Below are 16,552 nucleotides of genomic sequence, written 5' to 3'. Positions count from 1 at the left end.
AACTTAGTGTTGAATATAACTGACGGCGCCTGGCTGTTGATGTGACTCATTACAAGGGGATTTCCTACTTATCCGTAGTGGATTGCTGGCCGGGTCGCTTTGCTATGTGGAGGAGATTGAAAAGAGATGTACAATTTATCACATCAGAATTGGACATCTTTAGGAAAGAGGTCCTGTTGATGGACAACAGTACGGCCTTTCGATCGCAGTGTTGGGAGACGTGTTGCATCGGTGGAAAATTGAGTAGGCATTTAGACCTGCTTACCAACCAGAAGGGAACGGAATGGTAGAGAGGCATTACAGGACCATTAATGCTATTGCTGAGAGGTGATGGATCTCTCCCGTTGAGGCAGTATTTTGATGCAATAGTACACCAAGGTCTGGACAAAACGAGTTGTCTGTGCCGCAACGTTCTGTGTACACCTATGATTGGAGATACCCTTTGGTGAACCCTGGAAAGGTGGATGACCTACATGGCCTGTGGTAAGTGCCAAACACGCAGTATTTTGGTAGAAGTTTTCGCAGGAAGGTCGTCGGCTTATCATACATGATATTGTCCTGGTGGACCAAGGCATCGAAGAGTTCCGGCGGAGACCTGGTAAGGACGTTGATTAGCGCCTTCTTCAAGCGGTCGTAGTCACCGGAAGTAACGACATCGTCGTCGAGCTGGTTGAGCACAGGGATGGTTAAGTTCACAAGTGCATGGTTGAACTTAGTTTGGGGGACGGTTATGTTAGCTAGTGCAAATTCCTCCTCTAGCAACGAAAACCATCTTGCCGGCGATGCTTCGTCGAATGGTGGAGGTCGAACGGCGACGGCGGCGGAAGTCGTGGAATGCGTAGAGGAAGAAGTGCTTCCTGCTGCTGCTGTCGTCGTTGAAGTGGCTGCAGTGGTTGTAGGCGGAGAAGGGGAATTCATGTTGTTGTTGTCGGATGTTTCCCAGTATACGTGTTGCGTATCGTATACGTGTTGCGTGTAGATCAGAACTGAACAATGCCGCACACTCCGATTATTTCTTGCGCACTTTGAAGTTCGTAAATGTGTAATTCCATGCGCGTGACGAGTCACAGTTTATGAATACGCATAGGCACTTAACCACGTAATGTGTATGACCCTAAATCACTTAGGTAAGGAGCACTGGGTATTAGGGTCACTTGGGCACTGTCACTCCACGAGGTCACCACATTACGTGGTTAAGTGCCTATGCGTATTCATAAACTGTGACTCGTCACGCGCATGGAATTACACATTTACGAACTTCAAAGTGCGCAAGAAATAATCGGAGTGTGCGGCATTGTTCAGTTCAGTGTTGCGTGTAGATCAGAACTGAACAATGCCGCACACTCCGATTATTTCTTGCGCACTTTGAAGTTCGTAAATGTGTAATTCCATGCGCGTGACGAGTCACAGTATATGAATACGCATAGGCACTTAACCACGTAATGTGTATGACCCTAAATCACTTAGGTAAGGAGCACTGGGTATTAGGGTCACTTGGGCACTGTCACTCCACGAGGTCACCACATTACGTGGTTAAGTGCCTATGCGTATTCATAAACTGTGACTCGTCACGCGCATGGAATTACACATTTACGAACTTCAAAGTGCGCAAGAAATAATCGGAGTGTGCGGCATTGTTCAGTTCTGATCTACACGCAACACGTATACTGGGAAACATCCGACAACAACAACATGAATTCCCCTTCTCCGCCTACAACCACTGCAGCCACTTCAACGACGACAGCAGCAGCAGGAAGCACTTCTTCCTCTACGCATTCCACGACTTCCGCCGCCGTCGCCGTTCGACCTCCACCATTCGACGAAGCATCGCCGGCAAGATGGTTTTCGTTGCTAGAGGCGCAATTTGCACTAGCTAACATAACCGTCCCCCAAACTAAGTTCAACCATGCACTTGCGAACTTAACCATCCCTGTGCTCAACCAGCTCGACGACGATGTCGTTACTTCCGGTGACTACGACCGCTTGAAGAAGGCGCTAATCAACGTCCTTACCAGGTCTCCGCCGGAACTCTTCGATGCCTTGGTCCACCAGAACAATATCATGTATGATAAGCCGACGACCTTCCTACGAAAACTTCTACCAAAATACTGCGTGTTTGGCACTTACCACAGGCCTGCCTATTAAAATGCAGAGGAGGTTTGGGTAAAACCACCTGCCGCACGTTGTACCACTCAGTGGGACAGGGGAATTGTTACCCAAGTGAACTCCCGAAATCATATATCTGTCGACGGTGTGCCAAGACATGTGTCAGATGTCCGTTCGGTCGTGGGTCCATGGGCCCCTTCTGAAGATGCAAGTGATGATTCGAACGAGAAATCGTGTCCTGAAGAACATGTGGAGTCATCGGTGGTTGATGAGAGTAATCAAGAGGATCTTTACCGTCCTCGAAGGATTATATCACTGAGTAGGTAAAATTTAAGTTGAATTAATTTCGACGTCCATTTTTTTTTTTTTTTTCTTGTTTCATAGATGATTATGATAAGATCATCCGGGTGTTTTTGGCAGAACGTTGTTCGTTGTTGGCGGCGGAGCCCGTTCTCTTTGGTAGTCGCTGCAGCGCCGTCCGTTTTCTTTGTTGGTCGTTTCCTCGGCGATAGCGGGGGTGGGGGTGGGAACAGACACTTGGAATTTTGCGGTCCTGGATAAAGGATTTGTCGTCTGTTGGTGTTGTTCTGTTGTAGGAGCTCCTTCCAGTGCAAGTCCTCTCATTTAAAGTGGAGTTTCACCTGTTAGTGAACTAGAATGCGGACATCAAGAGGTGAGTCCAATTAAATAACGCGACCACAGCACAGCCCCTAAGAGTACATCTGTGATTTTGTCAATAACAATCTTTTAATATGTTTTTTTTTTTTTTTTTTTCTAATAAGCTCCTTGTTAGGCGTGGGGGTTTCCAAGGCCTGTAGGTGGTTTACAAGGTGTGTGGAGGGTTGCAAGATGTGTAGGGGTTTACAAGGTGTGGGGAATTTGCATGTGGGGGTTGCAAGGCGTGTGGAGGGTTTGCAAGGTGTGGGGGATTTGCAAGGTGTGTGGGGGTCGCAAGGTGTGTGGGGTTTTTAAGTTATGGGGGGTTTAGTAAGGTGTGTGGGGGTTTGCAAGATGTGATGGTTAGCGAGGTGCGGGGGTTTGCAAGGTGTGTTTGGAGGTTTACAAAGTGTGAGGGGGGTTTGAAAGGTGTGGAGGTCTGGAAGGTGTCTGGGGTGTGTGCAAGGTGTATGTGGGGTGTCTGCAATGTATGTGGGGGGTTGCCAGGTGTGGGGGGCTTGTAAGGTGTGTGTGGGTTTGCAAGGTGTGTGGGGGTTGCAAGGTGTGTGTGAGGTTTGTAAGTGTGTGTGGGGGTTTGCAAGGTATGGGGGGGTTGCAAGGTGTGTGTGGGGTTTTGCAAGGTGTTGAAGGTTTGCACTGTGCGGGGGGTTTACAAGGTGTATGGGGGGTTTGCAAGGTGTGTGAGGGGTTCCAAGGTGTGTGTGTGGATTTGCATGGTGTGTGGGGAGCTTGCAAGGTGTGTGGGGGTTTGCAAGGTGTGTGTGGGGTTTGTAAGGTGTGTGTGGGGGTTGCAAAGGTGTGTGGGGGGTTTGCAAGTTGTGTGGGGGGATTGCAAGGTGTGGTTTTGCAAGATGTGTGGGGGTTGCAATCTGTGGGGGTTTACAAGGTGTGTGGGAGGTTTGCAAGGTGTGTGGAGGGTTTCAATGTGTGTGTGTGGGTTTGCAAGGTGTGTGGAGAGTTTGCAAGGTGTGTGGGGGGTTGCAAGGCATGTGTGGGGGAATACAAGGTGTGTGGGGATTTGCAAGGTGTGTGGGGGTTTGCAAGGTGTGTGGGGGGTTTGAAAGGGGTGTGAAGGGGTTTCTAAGGTGTGTGTGGGGGATTGGAAGGTGTGTGTGTGAGTTTACAAGGAGTGTGTGGGGGTTTGCAAGGTGTGTGTGTGTGATGGTTTGCAAGGTGTGTGGGGTTTGCAAGATGTGTGGGGGTTTGCAAGGTGTGTGGGGGGTTTGCAAGGTGTGTGTGTAGGTTTGTAAGGTGTGTGGAGGTTTGTAAGGTGTGTGGGGGTTTGTAAAGTGTGGGGGTTGGAAGGTGTGGGGAGTTTGCAAGGTGTGTGAGAGTTTGCAAGGTGTGTGGAGGGTTTGCAAGGTGTGGGGGATATGCAAGGTGTGGGGGATTTGCAAGGTGTGTGGGGGGTTTGCAAGGTTTGTGTGGGGGTTTGAACGGTGTACGTGGGGGTTTGCAAAGTGTGTGTGGGGGTTTGCAAGGTATGTGTGGGGGTTTGCAAGATGTGTGGGAGGTTTGTAATGTGCGTGTGGGGAATTGCAAGGTGTGTGGTGGGGTTTGCAAGGTGTGTATGGGGGTTGGAAGGTGTGTAGTGGGGGTTGCAAGGTGTGTAGGGGTTTGAAAGATGTGTGTGTGGGTTTGAGAGGTTTGTGTTGTGGGGTTTGCAAGGTGTGTGTGGGGGTTTGCAAGGTGTGCATGGGGGGTTTGCAAGGTGTGCATGGGGGGTTTGCAAGGTGTGCGTGGGGGTTTGCAAGGTGTGTGTGGCGGTTTGCAAGGTGTGTGCGGCGGTTTGCAAGGTGTGTGCGAGGGTTTGGAATGTGTGTGGGAGGGTTTGCAAGGTTTGTGGTGTGGTTTGCAAGGTGTGTAGGGGTTTGCAAGGTGTGTAGGGGTTTGCAAGGTGTGTGGGGGGTTTGTAAGGTGTGTGTGGGTGATTCTGAGGTGTGGCGGGTTTGCAAAGTGTGGGGGTTTGCAAAGTGTGTGTGTGGGTTGCAAGGTGTATGTGTGTTTGCAAGGTGTGTGGGTGGTTTGTAAGGTGTGTGGAGAGGTTTGGAAGGTGTGTTTGGGGGTTGCAAGGTGTGGGGGGTTTGCAAGGTGTGTGTGGTGGTTTCTGAGGTGTGGGAGTTTGCAAGGTGTGAGGGGGGTTGCAAAGTGTGGGGGTTTCCAATGTGTTTATGAGGGTCGCAAGGTGTGTGTGTGGTTTTGCAAGGTGTGTGGGTGGTTTGTAAGTTGTGTGGAGAGGTTTGTGTTGTGAGGTTTGCAAGGTGTGCGTGGGGGATTGCAAGGTGTGCGTGGGGGATTGCAAGGTGTGCGTGGGGGATTGCAAGGTGTGCGTGGGGGATTGCAAGGTGTGCGTGGGGTTGCAAGGTGTGTGTGGGGTTTTGCAAGGTGTGTGTGGGGTTTTGCAAGGTGTGTGGGGGTTTGTAAAGTGTGGGGTTGCAAGGTATGTGGGGGGTTTGCAAGGTGTGTGTGGGGTTTGCAAGGTGTGTGGGGGATTGCAAGGTGTGTGGGGGTTTGTAAGGTGTGTGTGGGGTTTGCAAGGAGTGTGGGGGTTTGCAAGGTGTGTGTGGGGGTTTGCAAGGTCTGCGTGGGGGTTTGCAGGATGTGCGTGGGGGTTTGCAAGGTGTGCGTGGGGGTTTGCAAGGTGTGCGTGGGGGTTTGCAAGGTGTGCGTGGGGGTTTGCAAGGTGTGCGTGGGGGTTTGCAAGGTGTGCGTGGGGGTTTGCAACGTGTGCGTGGGAGTTTGCAAGGTGTGTGCGAGGGTTTGGAATGTGTGTGTTGGGGTTTGCAAGGTGTGTGGTGGGGTTTGCAAGGTGTGTGGTCGGGGTTGGAAGGTGTGTATGGGGGTTGGAACGTGTGTGGTGGGGTTTGCATGGTGTATGGTGGGGTTTCCAAGGTGTGTGTGGGGGTTTTCAAGGTGTGTGTGGGGGTTTGCAAGGTGTGTGGGGGGGTTTGCAAGGTGTGTGGGGGAGGGTTGGAAGGTGTGTGGGGATTGCAAGGTGTGTGGGCGTTTGTAAGGTCCGTGTGGGGGTTTACAAGGTGTGTGGGGGTTGGCAAGGAGTGCGGGGGTTTGTAAGGTGTGCGTGGGGGTTTGCAAAGTGCGTGGGGGTTTGCAAGGTGTGCGTGGGGGTTTGCAGGGTGTGCGTGGGGGTTTGCAAGGTGTGTGTGGAGATTTACAATGTGTGTGTGGGGGTTTGCAATGTGAGTGGTGGGGTTTGCATGGTGTGTATGGGGTTGGAAGGTGTGCATGGGGGTTGGAAGGTGTGTGGTGGGGTTTCCAAGGTGTCTGGGGGGGGGTTTGCAAGGTGTGTGTGTGTGTTGGGGGGGTTTACAAGGTGTTTGTGTGTGGGGTTGCAAGGCGTGTGGGGGTTTTGCAAGGTGTGCGTGGGGGTTTGCAAGGGGAGTGGGGGATTTGAAAGGTGTGTTGGGGTTTGCCAGGTGTGTTTTGGGGTTTGCCAGGCGTGTGTTGGGGTTTGCAAGGTGTGTGTGGGGGTTTGCAAGGTGTGTGTGTGGGTATGCTAGGTGTGTGGGGGGTTGCAAGGCGTGCGTGGGGGTTTACAAGGTGTGTGGGGGATTGCAAGGTGTGTGTGGGGGCTTGCAAGGTGTGTGTGAGGGTTTGCAAGGTGTGGGGGGTTTGCTAGGTGTGTGGGAGGTTGCAAGGTGTGTGGGGGGTTTGCAAAGTGTGTGGGGGTTGCAAGGTGTGTGGGGTTTGCAAGGTATGTGAATTTGGGAGGTGTGGGGATTTACAAGGTCTGTTGCGGGTTTAGGTGTGTGGGGGGTTGCAAGGTGGGTGGAGGGTTTGCAAGGTGGGTAGGTGGGTTGCAAGGTGTGTGGGGGGTTGCAAATTGTGTGGGGGGTTGCAAATTGTGTGGGAGGGTTTCCAAGATGTGTGTGGGGTTTAGGTGTGTGTGGGATTTGCAAGGTGTGTAGAGGGGTTTGCAAGGTGTGTGGTGGGGTTGGAAGGTGTGTGGAGGTTTGCAAGGTGTGTGTGGGGGTTTGCAAGGTGTGGGGGGTTGGAAGGTGTGTGTGGGGGTTCCAAGGTGTGTGGAGGGGTTTGGAAGGTGTGGCAGGGTTGGAAGGTGTGTGGGATGATTGCAAGGTTTGTGGGGGTTTGCATGGTGTGTGACCGTTTGAAAGGTGTGGGGGTTTGCAAAGTGTGTGGGGGTTTGGAAGGTGTGTGGGTGGGTTGCAAGGTGTGTGGGGGTTGCATTCTCTCTTACTAATGTGAATACCACCAATTGTTGGTTTTTCCAGGGTGAACTGTATTCTCCTGCTCTATTTCATTTAATTGCATCAATATCTGTCTTAGGTTTACCAGGTATTACATAAGAACTTATCGACCACTGGAATATCATCCACGTAGTGCCAGTAGTGTATTTTCCCTATACCTAGTTTGACCTAGTTATATTATACAAGAAGGGAGCTGTACTCATAGCGACCAGTCTTTTTATGTTACAAATAGTCTGTCACTGAAAATGTCTGGGCTGAAGTTGATTATAGGGAAACCAACTTGATGTAGTCTTTCCTTGCCACAAGCAGCTCATTTTCCTTTAGTTCTTTAACAACTTCTTTTTTATTGTAGTCTGGTTTAGATAGATACTTCTATTGTTTTTACTCATTTTGTAGGGTGAAGAGGAACATGGTACTAGCCATGTCCTGCTCATTGACCAAAATTGGGAATAATAACTGAATGAAACACAAGGTAGAAATTGCTGTTTATTGCGTGATAATTATTAAATACTGTACACTGTGGAACACATGTACACTTATCACAAGTTGTCGTGGTGCTGCGGGGCAGAAGGGGTGAGGGTAGGTGGGAACAAAAGGTTGGGGATCGAGTTGATGGTGGATTAGAGAAAGAGACAATAATTGGGGAAGTGAGGATGAATACTAGTTGATGGAGAATGGGGACGAGGAATGGGGATGAGAAAAATTGGATTGGTAGGAGGTAATGGATTGATGAAGAAAAGACTAATGCATTTGAAGTGGAGGAGGCAAAAGGATGGAGGCACCTGCTATTAGCAGTACTGATCATTTTCATTGTAGAAAAAATGGAGTGTCAGTGCACGAGTACTATTTGGAAAGAAGCGGGTGGAAGCAAAGATGGGATGGGAAGTATGAAAGGCCTTCCCTTCCCTCCTAAGTAGAAGAAGAGAAAAATATTGACAAAAAATGGTAAACAAAGGAAAGAAGCAGGGATGGGGATAAGGATGTAGGGATGAGTGCAGAAGCAGATGGAGAGTCGGAGGAAGAAGGTTATTCTTCAAGACTGCTTCCTACATCATTCCATGAAGGAATATCATTTGCAAGCGTTGCACAATGTGCTACAGTTGCTTCTTCCTTCTCCACTCCCCTCCTCCTCTGCAACTTGACATACAACCATTCAACAGCACAACATATGTGCTGGAATAATACACATTATAAATCAATAAAATAATTATACAAATAATAAAAATCTACTATGCTAGTAATATTATTAAAGCAAGAGCATTACAGTCACTTACGTGGACCTATTAGATGAGGACTGACAAAGACAGTGCAAATGGCGGAGGGAAGAGGGCAAAGATTTGAGAATGCAGGTGATTGGAGAGATAAACTGAGGGAGATTTTGATATCTGGATGACCATGGAAGAACTGTATGATGAGAAGTGCAAGGGCTGAAGGATATAAGGCTGCAGGAGTGAGGTGGTGGGAACAATGAGCATTAAGATGACCACTGAAAGTTTAAGACTAGGAAAAACTGGGAGGGTAGAATAAAATAACTGCAACAAGTGCAGTAACATGAGGTGGCTGGGTTACCATAGAGGTTGAAGTGAGTGGACTGAAAGAACAATTGTAAAGAGAGGCTAAGGCTTGAACATGGGTGTGGTGAAGGGACTAAGGGTGAAGAGGTGATGTGTATAAAAATAAGATAGTGGTGGGGCAACGGTACGAGGAACCAAGGCACCACTCTTGAGACCCCGTCTGACCCAAGTTGACCTCTGCAAGGTTAGCCTTCATTATTATCTGGCTATGTGCTCTCTCTTTCAGTGCTTGTGACCTCTTTGTGCTGATAACTGGTACAATATTACCATACCCACACAGTCAAAAGTCTGGATATTTTTCATTCTCCAGGGGCCCTCGTGTGACCTACCAATCATAACCTATGTAAGATCTCACAGCACATTAAAAAAGAAATTTGTGAACTCAGGTGAGGAGCCAAGGACCAAAATTGCCAAATCGGGTGTTCTTGGGCAAGACTCGAACTGGCTTCATTCTCAAGAGTTCCTGCAGGTTGTGTTTCGTCAGAAGACCTCCTCTTAATTGAACACTTGAAGAACTCCTCTCACTTGTAGAACATCTAAATAATCTAACATAGTAACTCGTTTTTAAGGACCTTCTTTATCACTTGCATATCTACCAAATAAACCTACTGTAGTAACTCTCTGGAATACCTTTTTCTCTCTCTCGTTCTCCTCTCAAATCACATACACACAACTACATAATAATCTACGGCAGTAACTCTAACAAGCTCACTTAAAACTGCACCTTCACACATACACACACTTTGTACATTGCATGATTTATCGAGAAAAAAAAAAAAAAAAAAAAAAAAAAAAAAAAAAAACGCTGGAATGCTTCTCCACCACTTGAGGGGAACTTTGCTCAGGGGCCCTTCAGCACGACTCCTTGCGTCGTATTTGTCCTCGCGGAGTCCGAGGGGAGAGCGATTCCTCGTTCTCGTCGCCGTCATCATTGCCGCGAAGACGAGGCACTTCTTCCAACGTTAATCACCGACGTTGTCTTCATCGACAAAGGCAGAAGACGTGTCACTGATGACGCTTTGCACAACAGCTAAGTACCGCTGCGACAATAAGTACTGCATTTTTTAAATGTGGCGAGGCATGTCGTCGAGGGGGCAGCAGGGATTGGGGGAGGGGGGGTGAAGCAGTGTGTGGTGCTGGTCAAGGGCAGGGGGTGGGGGGCAAATTCCTAGGCACAATACATGGTGTCCTTTAGTACACTGTCACTTATCCATACGTGTTCATTTTTTCTTTTCCTTTCTTTTCAACTAGTGTCACACTTAACCCACCTTTCCCTTCCTGAAGTCGCACTTTGTCTTTCCTAAGAGGCCGAATGAGGTTGCACTAGTGTACACCTGGATATTTTTCCATCCTTCTTTTTATACATTTTCTTGTTTATCCACCTTGTTCCATCCCGAGACGACCCATAGCACCGACCCCCGACCTCGCATGGTTCAACACACCCCTAGTCAACACGGTTCGTTATATCACAAAAGTCTCTGCACCTCCTCAACACTGAAGTTATCACTTGTTTCAACTCGATTATCTTCACGTACCCACGCCAAGGCCGCTTGTCCTCCAGCCTGTCTGTCTAACCACTTGAGGGCGCCCCCCCCACCTCTGTCACAGGGCGACGCCGTTGCCCTGAATCAGCGTTGAGGGATCCTAGAGGAGGTCGTCCTTATAGGTGAAGCTGCTCGGCACGAGGCAAGTGGCACTCCTCATTTCCCGACCTGACCAACCAGCACACTCTCACTCCAGGGGAGGAGGACGACTTCGCGAAGAGAGTTGACATCCAGAGCAGCACCTCGTCACCCAAAGAGAAGCTGTTCCCTCGAGGAGAGAAACTACGCATGCACCCAAGACTCCCTTCGAAGGACTCGCTCGCCTCTGAAGGAGGAGGAACATGGAGCAGCGAAGTCGTCATAAGAGCAGCCGGAGGAGGAGGAGGAGCTCGAATGGGGAGCTAGGAAGACGTAAATGAACAGGACCTTTGCGTCATCTGCTGCTGCTCCTGTTTTGTTTTACAGGTGCTGCGGTCCGGCGGGTGCGTGGAGGGGCTGTGTCGGTTCGTACTGTAGGGGCGCGTGCGGGTTCCCCGGTGCTGTGGAATGGTGCTGTGGTTGTTGTGGGTGCTGTGGTTGCTGTTGCTGCTGCTGCTGTTGGGCGAGCGAGTGGGGAGGTGCTGGGTCGTGCATGATGCGGTGGGGCGGTCGCATGACGTCGTCGGCCTGGGTGCAGTGTTGCCGGGGACCTGGCTCCGGGGTGTAGGTGAAGGTCAGGTTCGTGGCGTAGATGACACCGTCGTGCCGGACCAGCGACACGGGCACCTGCGGAAGAGGAAGAGATTGATCAGGCGATGCACAAGTAATAGACAGCCTCCAGTGCTGCGCGTTCGGAAAAGGAAAATGCCCTGATGTCCAAAAATCAAACAAGGGAAAACGTTCAGCAGAGTTCACTATCATATACTGTAATTCACCATAGTGTTGGACTTGTGATTGTCAGTTACCCTCTCAGATGAGAGCTCTGAGCTCGTATATACCCGATCTATGGGTTGTGTGTGTGTGTGTGTGTGTGTGTGTGTGTGTGTGTGTGTGTGTGTGTGTGTGTGTGCGCGCGTGTGCGTGCGTTCTTTCAGTGTTCAGCCTTAATGGTCCACTGTAGAACTAGCCAATCCGCCGGAGGCAGGTTGGTGGGTGGACCATATACAGACTAAGCAATATTTTGAGATTTCGCTTATCATACTAAAGGTATTCAGGCACTTGTCTGCAGATTGCATGAAGTGGAATACGTTTTACTCGCATCTATGATCAAACTCGCTGGCAGCATACTAGGCTAGCATGCTACTTGCTTCTGCAACTATAGCAGCCACGATTCGAGTAACTCTTGCAGCCGTGAGCCGTGACTAGAGCAGCCGCGACTATAGTTGCTATAGTCGCGGCTGCTATAGTTGCTATAGTCGCGATTGCTATCATGTTTATCTATATGTCAAGGGCTTTTTCCCCTTACTAGGGAGGTAACCAAGTCAAAAGGCCATATACCCACATCCACCACCCTTTCCACCCTCTCACCTTAACTCCTCATGGATGACGGGTCATCCCTGTATTCTGCCCACTGCTGAAAATTAATAATAATAATAATACGGGACTCTCTTACCTGCGTGGGCTGACGCACCCACTGCCACCCTCTCCTGAAGGCGGAGATGTCGGGGACAACGCAGAGCATCGACTCCTGACAACGGTACATGGTTTCAGCCTCGACGTCTCCGAACCAGACGCGGAGGTTGGGGCTGAAGTTCTCCCCCGTCAGCTCCAACATCGCCACATCGCCGCCACCGTTCAGCTGTTTCGGGAAAGGAGGAGGTAATAAAGGTCGCCCCGGTCAACAGGGAAATACCCCTTTTGCACCCATTTAGGGAGCCTTTGAATCGGCCATCCCTTTTTAAAGGAATAAAAAAGTGCCTTTGGTGGTATATTAATCAATTATAGAGACATTCCCTCTGATCAAGAAAATCGTGGCCAGAAAAAACTAACACGCACATGCACACACACACACACACACACACACACACACACACACACACACACGCACGCACGTCCAAGGACCCAAGACTCACATGGAGAGAGCTGACGATGGGCACGGGGGTGACTGGTGCCCGGACGGGGCCCATGCCTTCGTAGAACTGATATTCGGCCTTGTCCGTACTGATGATGGTCCAAGAAGCTCCATCGTTGATCATTTCCTTGTTCGGTTCCTTCGGGCACGGGGTCGCCTGCAGGAGAACGTCGTTGTTGTTAGTGACCTGTGTTGTTGATGGCTGCAGATACTATACCAATAAGGCTTCCCCCCCCCTTACAAGGTACCCCCAAGTCAAAAAACCCACTCCCGTCCACCACTAACATCGTTGTTAGTGGACTTTGGATGACTGCAGATACAACTTCGAATAATAACAAGTAGCTGTTTCCTTGGTTACCTTATACTCCAATGTTTTATTTGTCTATCTTACTGTTTATATTTTCTTTAAGCTGGCAAAGGATAATGACAGTATACTCAAATGGCACTTTAACTTCTGTCATTCCTCTTTCTATAACCCCTTATTTTACCCATTTTTCCTTCTTTACCTCTATGATTCCATCTATTCAGCGCTATTTTGTACCCAAGGATAGAAGCGCTGGTTTTCGCCGATGAGATACTGATATTATATTCCAGGAAGTCATGGACGATCCAGGACTACAGATTAAGACTCCACGAGTACATCCCACTATTCACTCCCCGATTCCTTACTGACAGTCACGCCGTAAACGACAGCTAAACCTACAGATACACTAGTCAATGGAATGGTTGGATTACGAAGATTCAGTTGGATTTCGTCTAAGGTTAGAGTGCAATCACAGCTTTAGGCTAAATCCAACTAAATCGTTGGAAACCAACCATTCCGTTGACTTGTGTAAATACAGCTTAATTGGACAAGATACGATATTTGCCTATCTCTACCAATAGGTACCAAGATGAGAATAGTGGTTGGTATGCGATTCACTGATTTAAACGATGTGAAATGATTTATTATAAAGAGGTATCTAAGTACCGTCCATAGATTACCTTAATGAATTACAGAATTATTTATAATAATAATAATAATAATAATAATAACAGGGTGGGGGAGGAGACCAATTATGTTCCTTCTTAAAACTCACCTGGAACTGGATGATCCTCTCCTGGCTGAGACACAGGTACATGCGTTCCGTGTCTTTCATGTAGAAGGCACACTTATGCAGCTGCGAGACGGGGTCATCGGCGTCGAGCAGGGCCGTCTGCTTGTCCACCTTCCGGATGACGAGGCGGGGGAGAGCCATTCCAGTCACCGAACAGACAAGCTTCACCGTCGACCCGTAATGGATGTAGCCGTCCCGAACGCTAAACTCCTCGCTCTCGCTCTCGTTGTCATCGACTGCAGGAAGAAAGAAGGGAGAATGGGAGTCATTACCCGAGATCGGTCACCTTGGAGGGTTACACAAGAGACGTGCAAATTGTATGCATAAAAAAAGAAAAGATCGCTGGATCTTGAAGGAGCTGTGAAGAGCACAGAGCACTTCGACCCTCAGTTCTGGGTGTTCCTAAATGGAGAAAAGGAGAAACACAAACACACACACACCAAAGATTAGAAAATACATCTATAGATCCTTGAACAGTGGCGTCTGATGATATCCAGAAGATATTTTGAATGTGTAAACACATGAAACATAATAAACACTTTATTCGATTTAAATATAAATTAACAGAATTTATTAAGTCCTTTTCCCTAAATGATACCTCATGGATAACGCCCCCCCCCCACACACACACACCACTGTCTTCGAAACCAAGAGAGCCATCGAGGAAATGGCGGAACGCCGCTACTAATCTGGCGGCGAGGTCATCCGGGGAGAACGCGAGGGCACAAAGAGAAGGACTGCTTCGGGAAATCACTATCGAGGTAAGACTCGAACAACGGGAATGAAAGAAACTACAAAAAAAGAACACTAAATTTTCATTCCATAACGAGCATAATATATGTCCAGTCACGATGGTACAATTATTTCGATGATGACGTAGGTAGAGCGTGTAGGGGGGGGGGCAGAATTACAAAGGAACAAAGGGATATTATGGAGAAAAGAGAGAGGAAAAAAAATGACAAAGAATCCTAAGTCGGTTTGTGATGGTGTGTGCGAGTATAGTACGTCTATAGTACTAACTTCACTCTGATACTATAAAGCCTGACTTCCTCTCATTTGCAGTGGACATCAGGATTGACCAACTTAAAAGTAGCATAATGTATTTTGTTTTTAAAAATTCGAAAGGTTGCACCTGCTTTGAAAGATATCTGTTCAACTTTTCTGGCGACATATTCTGTGTCATAATTAATGGCGTCTCGCATTCTCTACTGACTTTACCTCCCACACCCAACCCCCGCCGCCGCCACCACCAAAACACACCTGGCTACACCACAGGTGCACGTTGATTAGTAAATCACAGTTCTTTTAGTCTGCGAAATCGTAAAGGTCGGTCTCACTCACTCACTCACTCACACACACACACACACACACACACACACACTCACACACTCACACACTCACACACACACACACACACACACACTCACTCACTCACTCACTCACTCACTCACTCACTCACACACACACACACACACACACACACACACACACACACACACACACACACACACAAAATTTGTTATATTGGGGCCACGACCCCCATACAGGCGTTTAGCGACGGGCCTGGAGACCAGGCCGGACACCCCCGTGCACAAGAATCCTGAGATACTTACGGAGATGTATGGTGAAGGCGCCCCACTGCGTGGAGGACGCGTGGAAGTTGCCGTTCTCGACGTGGAGGTAGCGCGTGGACACCGTCTGCGAGCGTAGACGGTTGAATAGGGCTACCTTGGTCCCTGACGCGATGCACACTGTAACGAGAACGAGAGAATTAGATTGATGAGTAACGTCGTCAGTGCTGACAGGGACATGGTCATCCCCGCTACAGATTTCCGTACATGTGCTTGAAGTATTCAGCAGAAAGAAGACGTGGGGGGGGGGGCTGCCAGCGAGAAGTCCGAGCATCTGGCAAGGCCTCATGCCAACAAACAACTTATGACCACTTCCCCATACCTCTACAGTACACCAATGCACAAGGCTTGCGGTCAACCTAACAACTCTGTTGCAGGATGGTGGGTCAATCGACTGTTAACCCGAGTTGATCTAAAGCCAAACTTGCCTCCAAACTATCCTGGTGTCAACACTTACTTACCCGGTGAGCTAGTTTGCAGCTAGCACTGGCTGCTACTAAACTACCCCCGTGTAAACGAGGCTTAATATTAAAACCCACAGCCCCACGGCAGCTGAGCAGCCGGCAACGACCCTTGGGCATTCCTCTAGATACTGTCAGCCCTCCTTAAGGGGTTATCACACTGGGTTATTTTTCCTCCAACTTCCGATTCATCGGCGGTATCGCTCACCCCTAAAATATGGCAAATTATTTTGTTTCCTCAACAAAAATACATGGAATGTCATTCGATATACTGGAGGAAAAATATTTACCCCCAACATTCCTTCCCGAAAACTGCGGGCTGCAAATCAGCCCCAACTGTCGGAAAAAAAGTATCCCCGTGTGATATCGCTCTTACGTGACAAGGAGATAGAAAAATAATGTATAATGTGACAAATATTCTGTTTTGGGATCATCTCGGAGGTCTCATGACAGCACCATCAGGTCGTGTTGACGGACACTGGAGATGAACCTATCTGACGTCCGTCCCATAGGACCAAGGGCAAGCGAGCATAGCTCTTGGCTCTTTTAGGTCTAAGTTCGATTCCTCCCTCGGAGAGCAGTGCGGGACTCGAACCCGCGAGCAGGAGGATACGAAAATCGGCACGGTTCCGATTATGCCACCAGCTCACAGACCATAGGGAAATAATACGCTAGTGTGACCTTTCAAAATAGTCACTCTGGTGGAAAACTAATCGCGGCACACTAGGCATTTCTCGCTAGCATGCTACTTGCTTTTGCTACTTTGTTTGAATAGAAACAACTTTGTTACGGTATTTTGCTTTTTCAAACTTCCAAATATCAAATTACTTTTGTGTCATACAGTGAAAAGCTGTATGACATTAGACATATTGCTGAGATGTTCTTACGGAAGTCTAGAATATTCCGAAGTTGTTTCTACTCCAACGAAGTAGCAAAATCATGTAGTATGCTAGCCTAGTGTGCCGCAACCTTAATGGTAATGGCAGGACACAAGAACAGTTTAAGAGCTGACAGAGCAACAGGAAATATGGAAACGGGCCATTTCATTCACCTCACAACCGCTCCCCCCCTCCTCCCACTGCAACGAAAGCTAATGCAAAGCCAATGCATAACTTATTTCTCACATTCTCCCATCTTAAAACTGTGGCCGAATCTCCGTATGTTATGCCTGTTATGGTTATACAA

The 16,552-nt window shown here is 48.6% G+C and overlaps 1 protein-coding gene across 1 annotated transcript in view; it reads right to left on the bottom strand.

Moving 5' to 3' along the window:
* Positions 1-7,483: 7,483 nt before the first annotated feature.
* LOC143024875 (recombining binding protein suppressor of hairless-like) overlaps positions 7,484-16,552 on the bottom strand; it is a 194,995-nt gene continuing 185,926 nt past the window's right edge. Inside the window, 6 exon segments of the mRNA XM_076184217.1 lie at positions 7,484-10,592; positions 10,594-10,893; positions 11,720-11,905; positions 12,180-12,335; positions 13,258-13,511; positions 14,889-15,026. Coding sequence (XP_076040332.1) covers positions 10,530-10,592; positions 10,594-10,893; positions 11,720-11,905; positions 12,180-12,335; positions 13,258-13,511; positions 14,889-15,026 — 1,097 coding nt within the window. The 3' untranslated portion in view covers positions 7,484-10,529.

The sequence above is a fragment of the Oratosquilla oratoria genome, chromosome 4, assembly GCF_046742065.1.
Source record: "Oratosquilla oratoria isolate Oo_2021 chromosome 4, ASM4674206v1, whole genome shotgun sequence".
Lineage (NCBI taxonomy): Eukaryota > Metazoa > Arthropoda > Malacostraca > Stomatopoda > Squillidae > Oratosquilla > Oratosquilla oratoria.
Note: the sequence above shows the minus strand (reverse complement) of the source record. Positions and strands in the feature narration are given on the sequence as shown.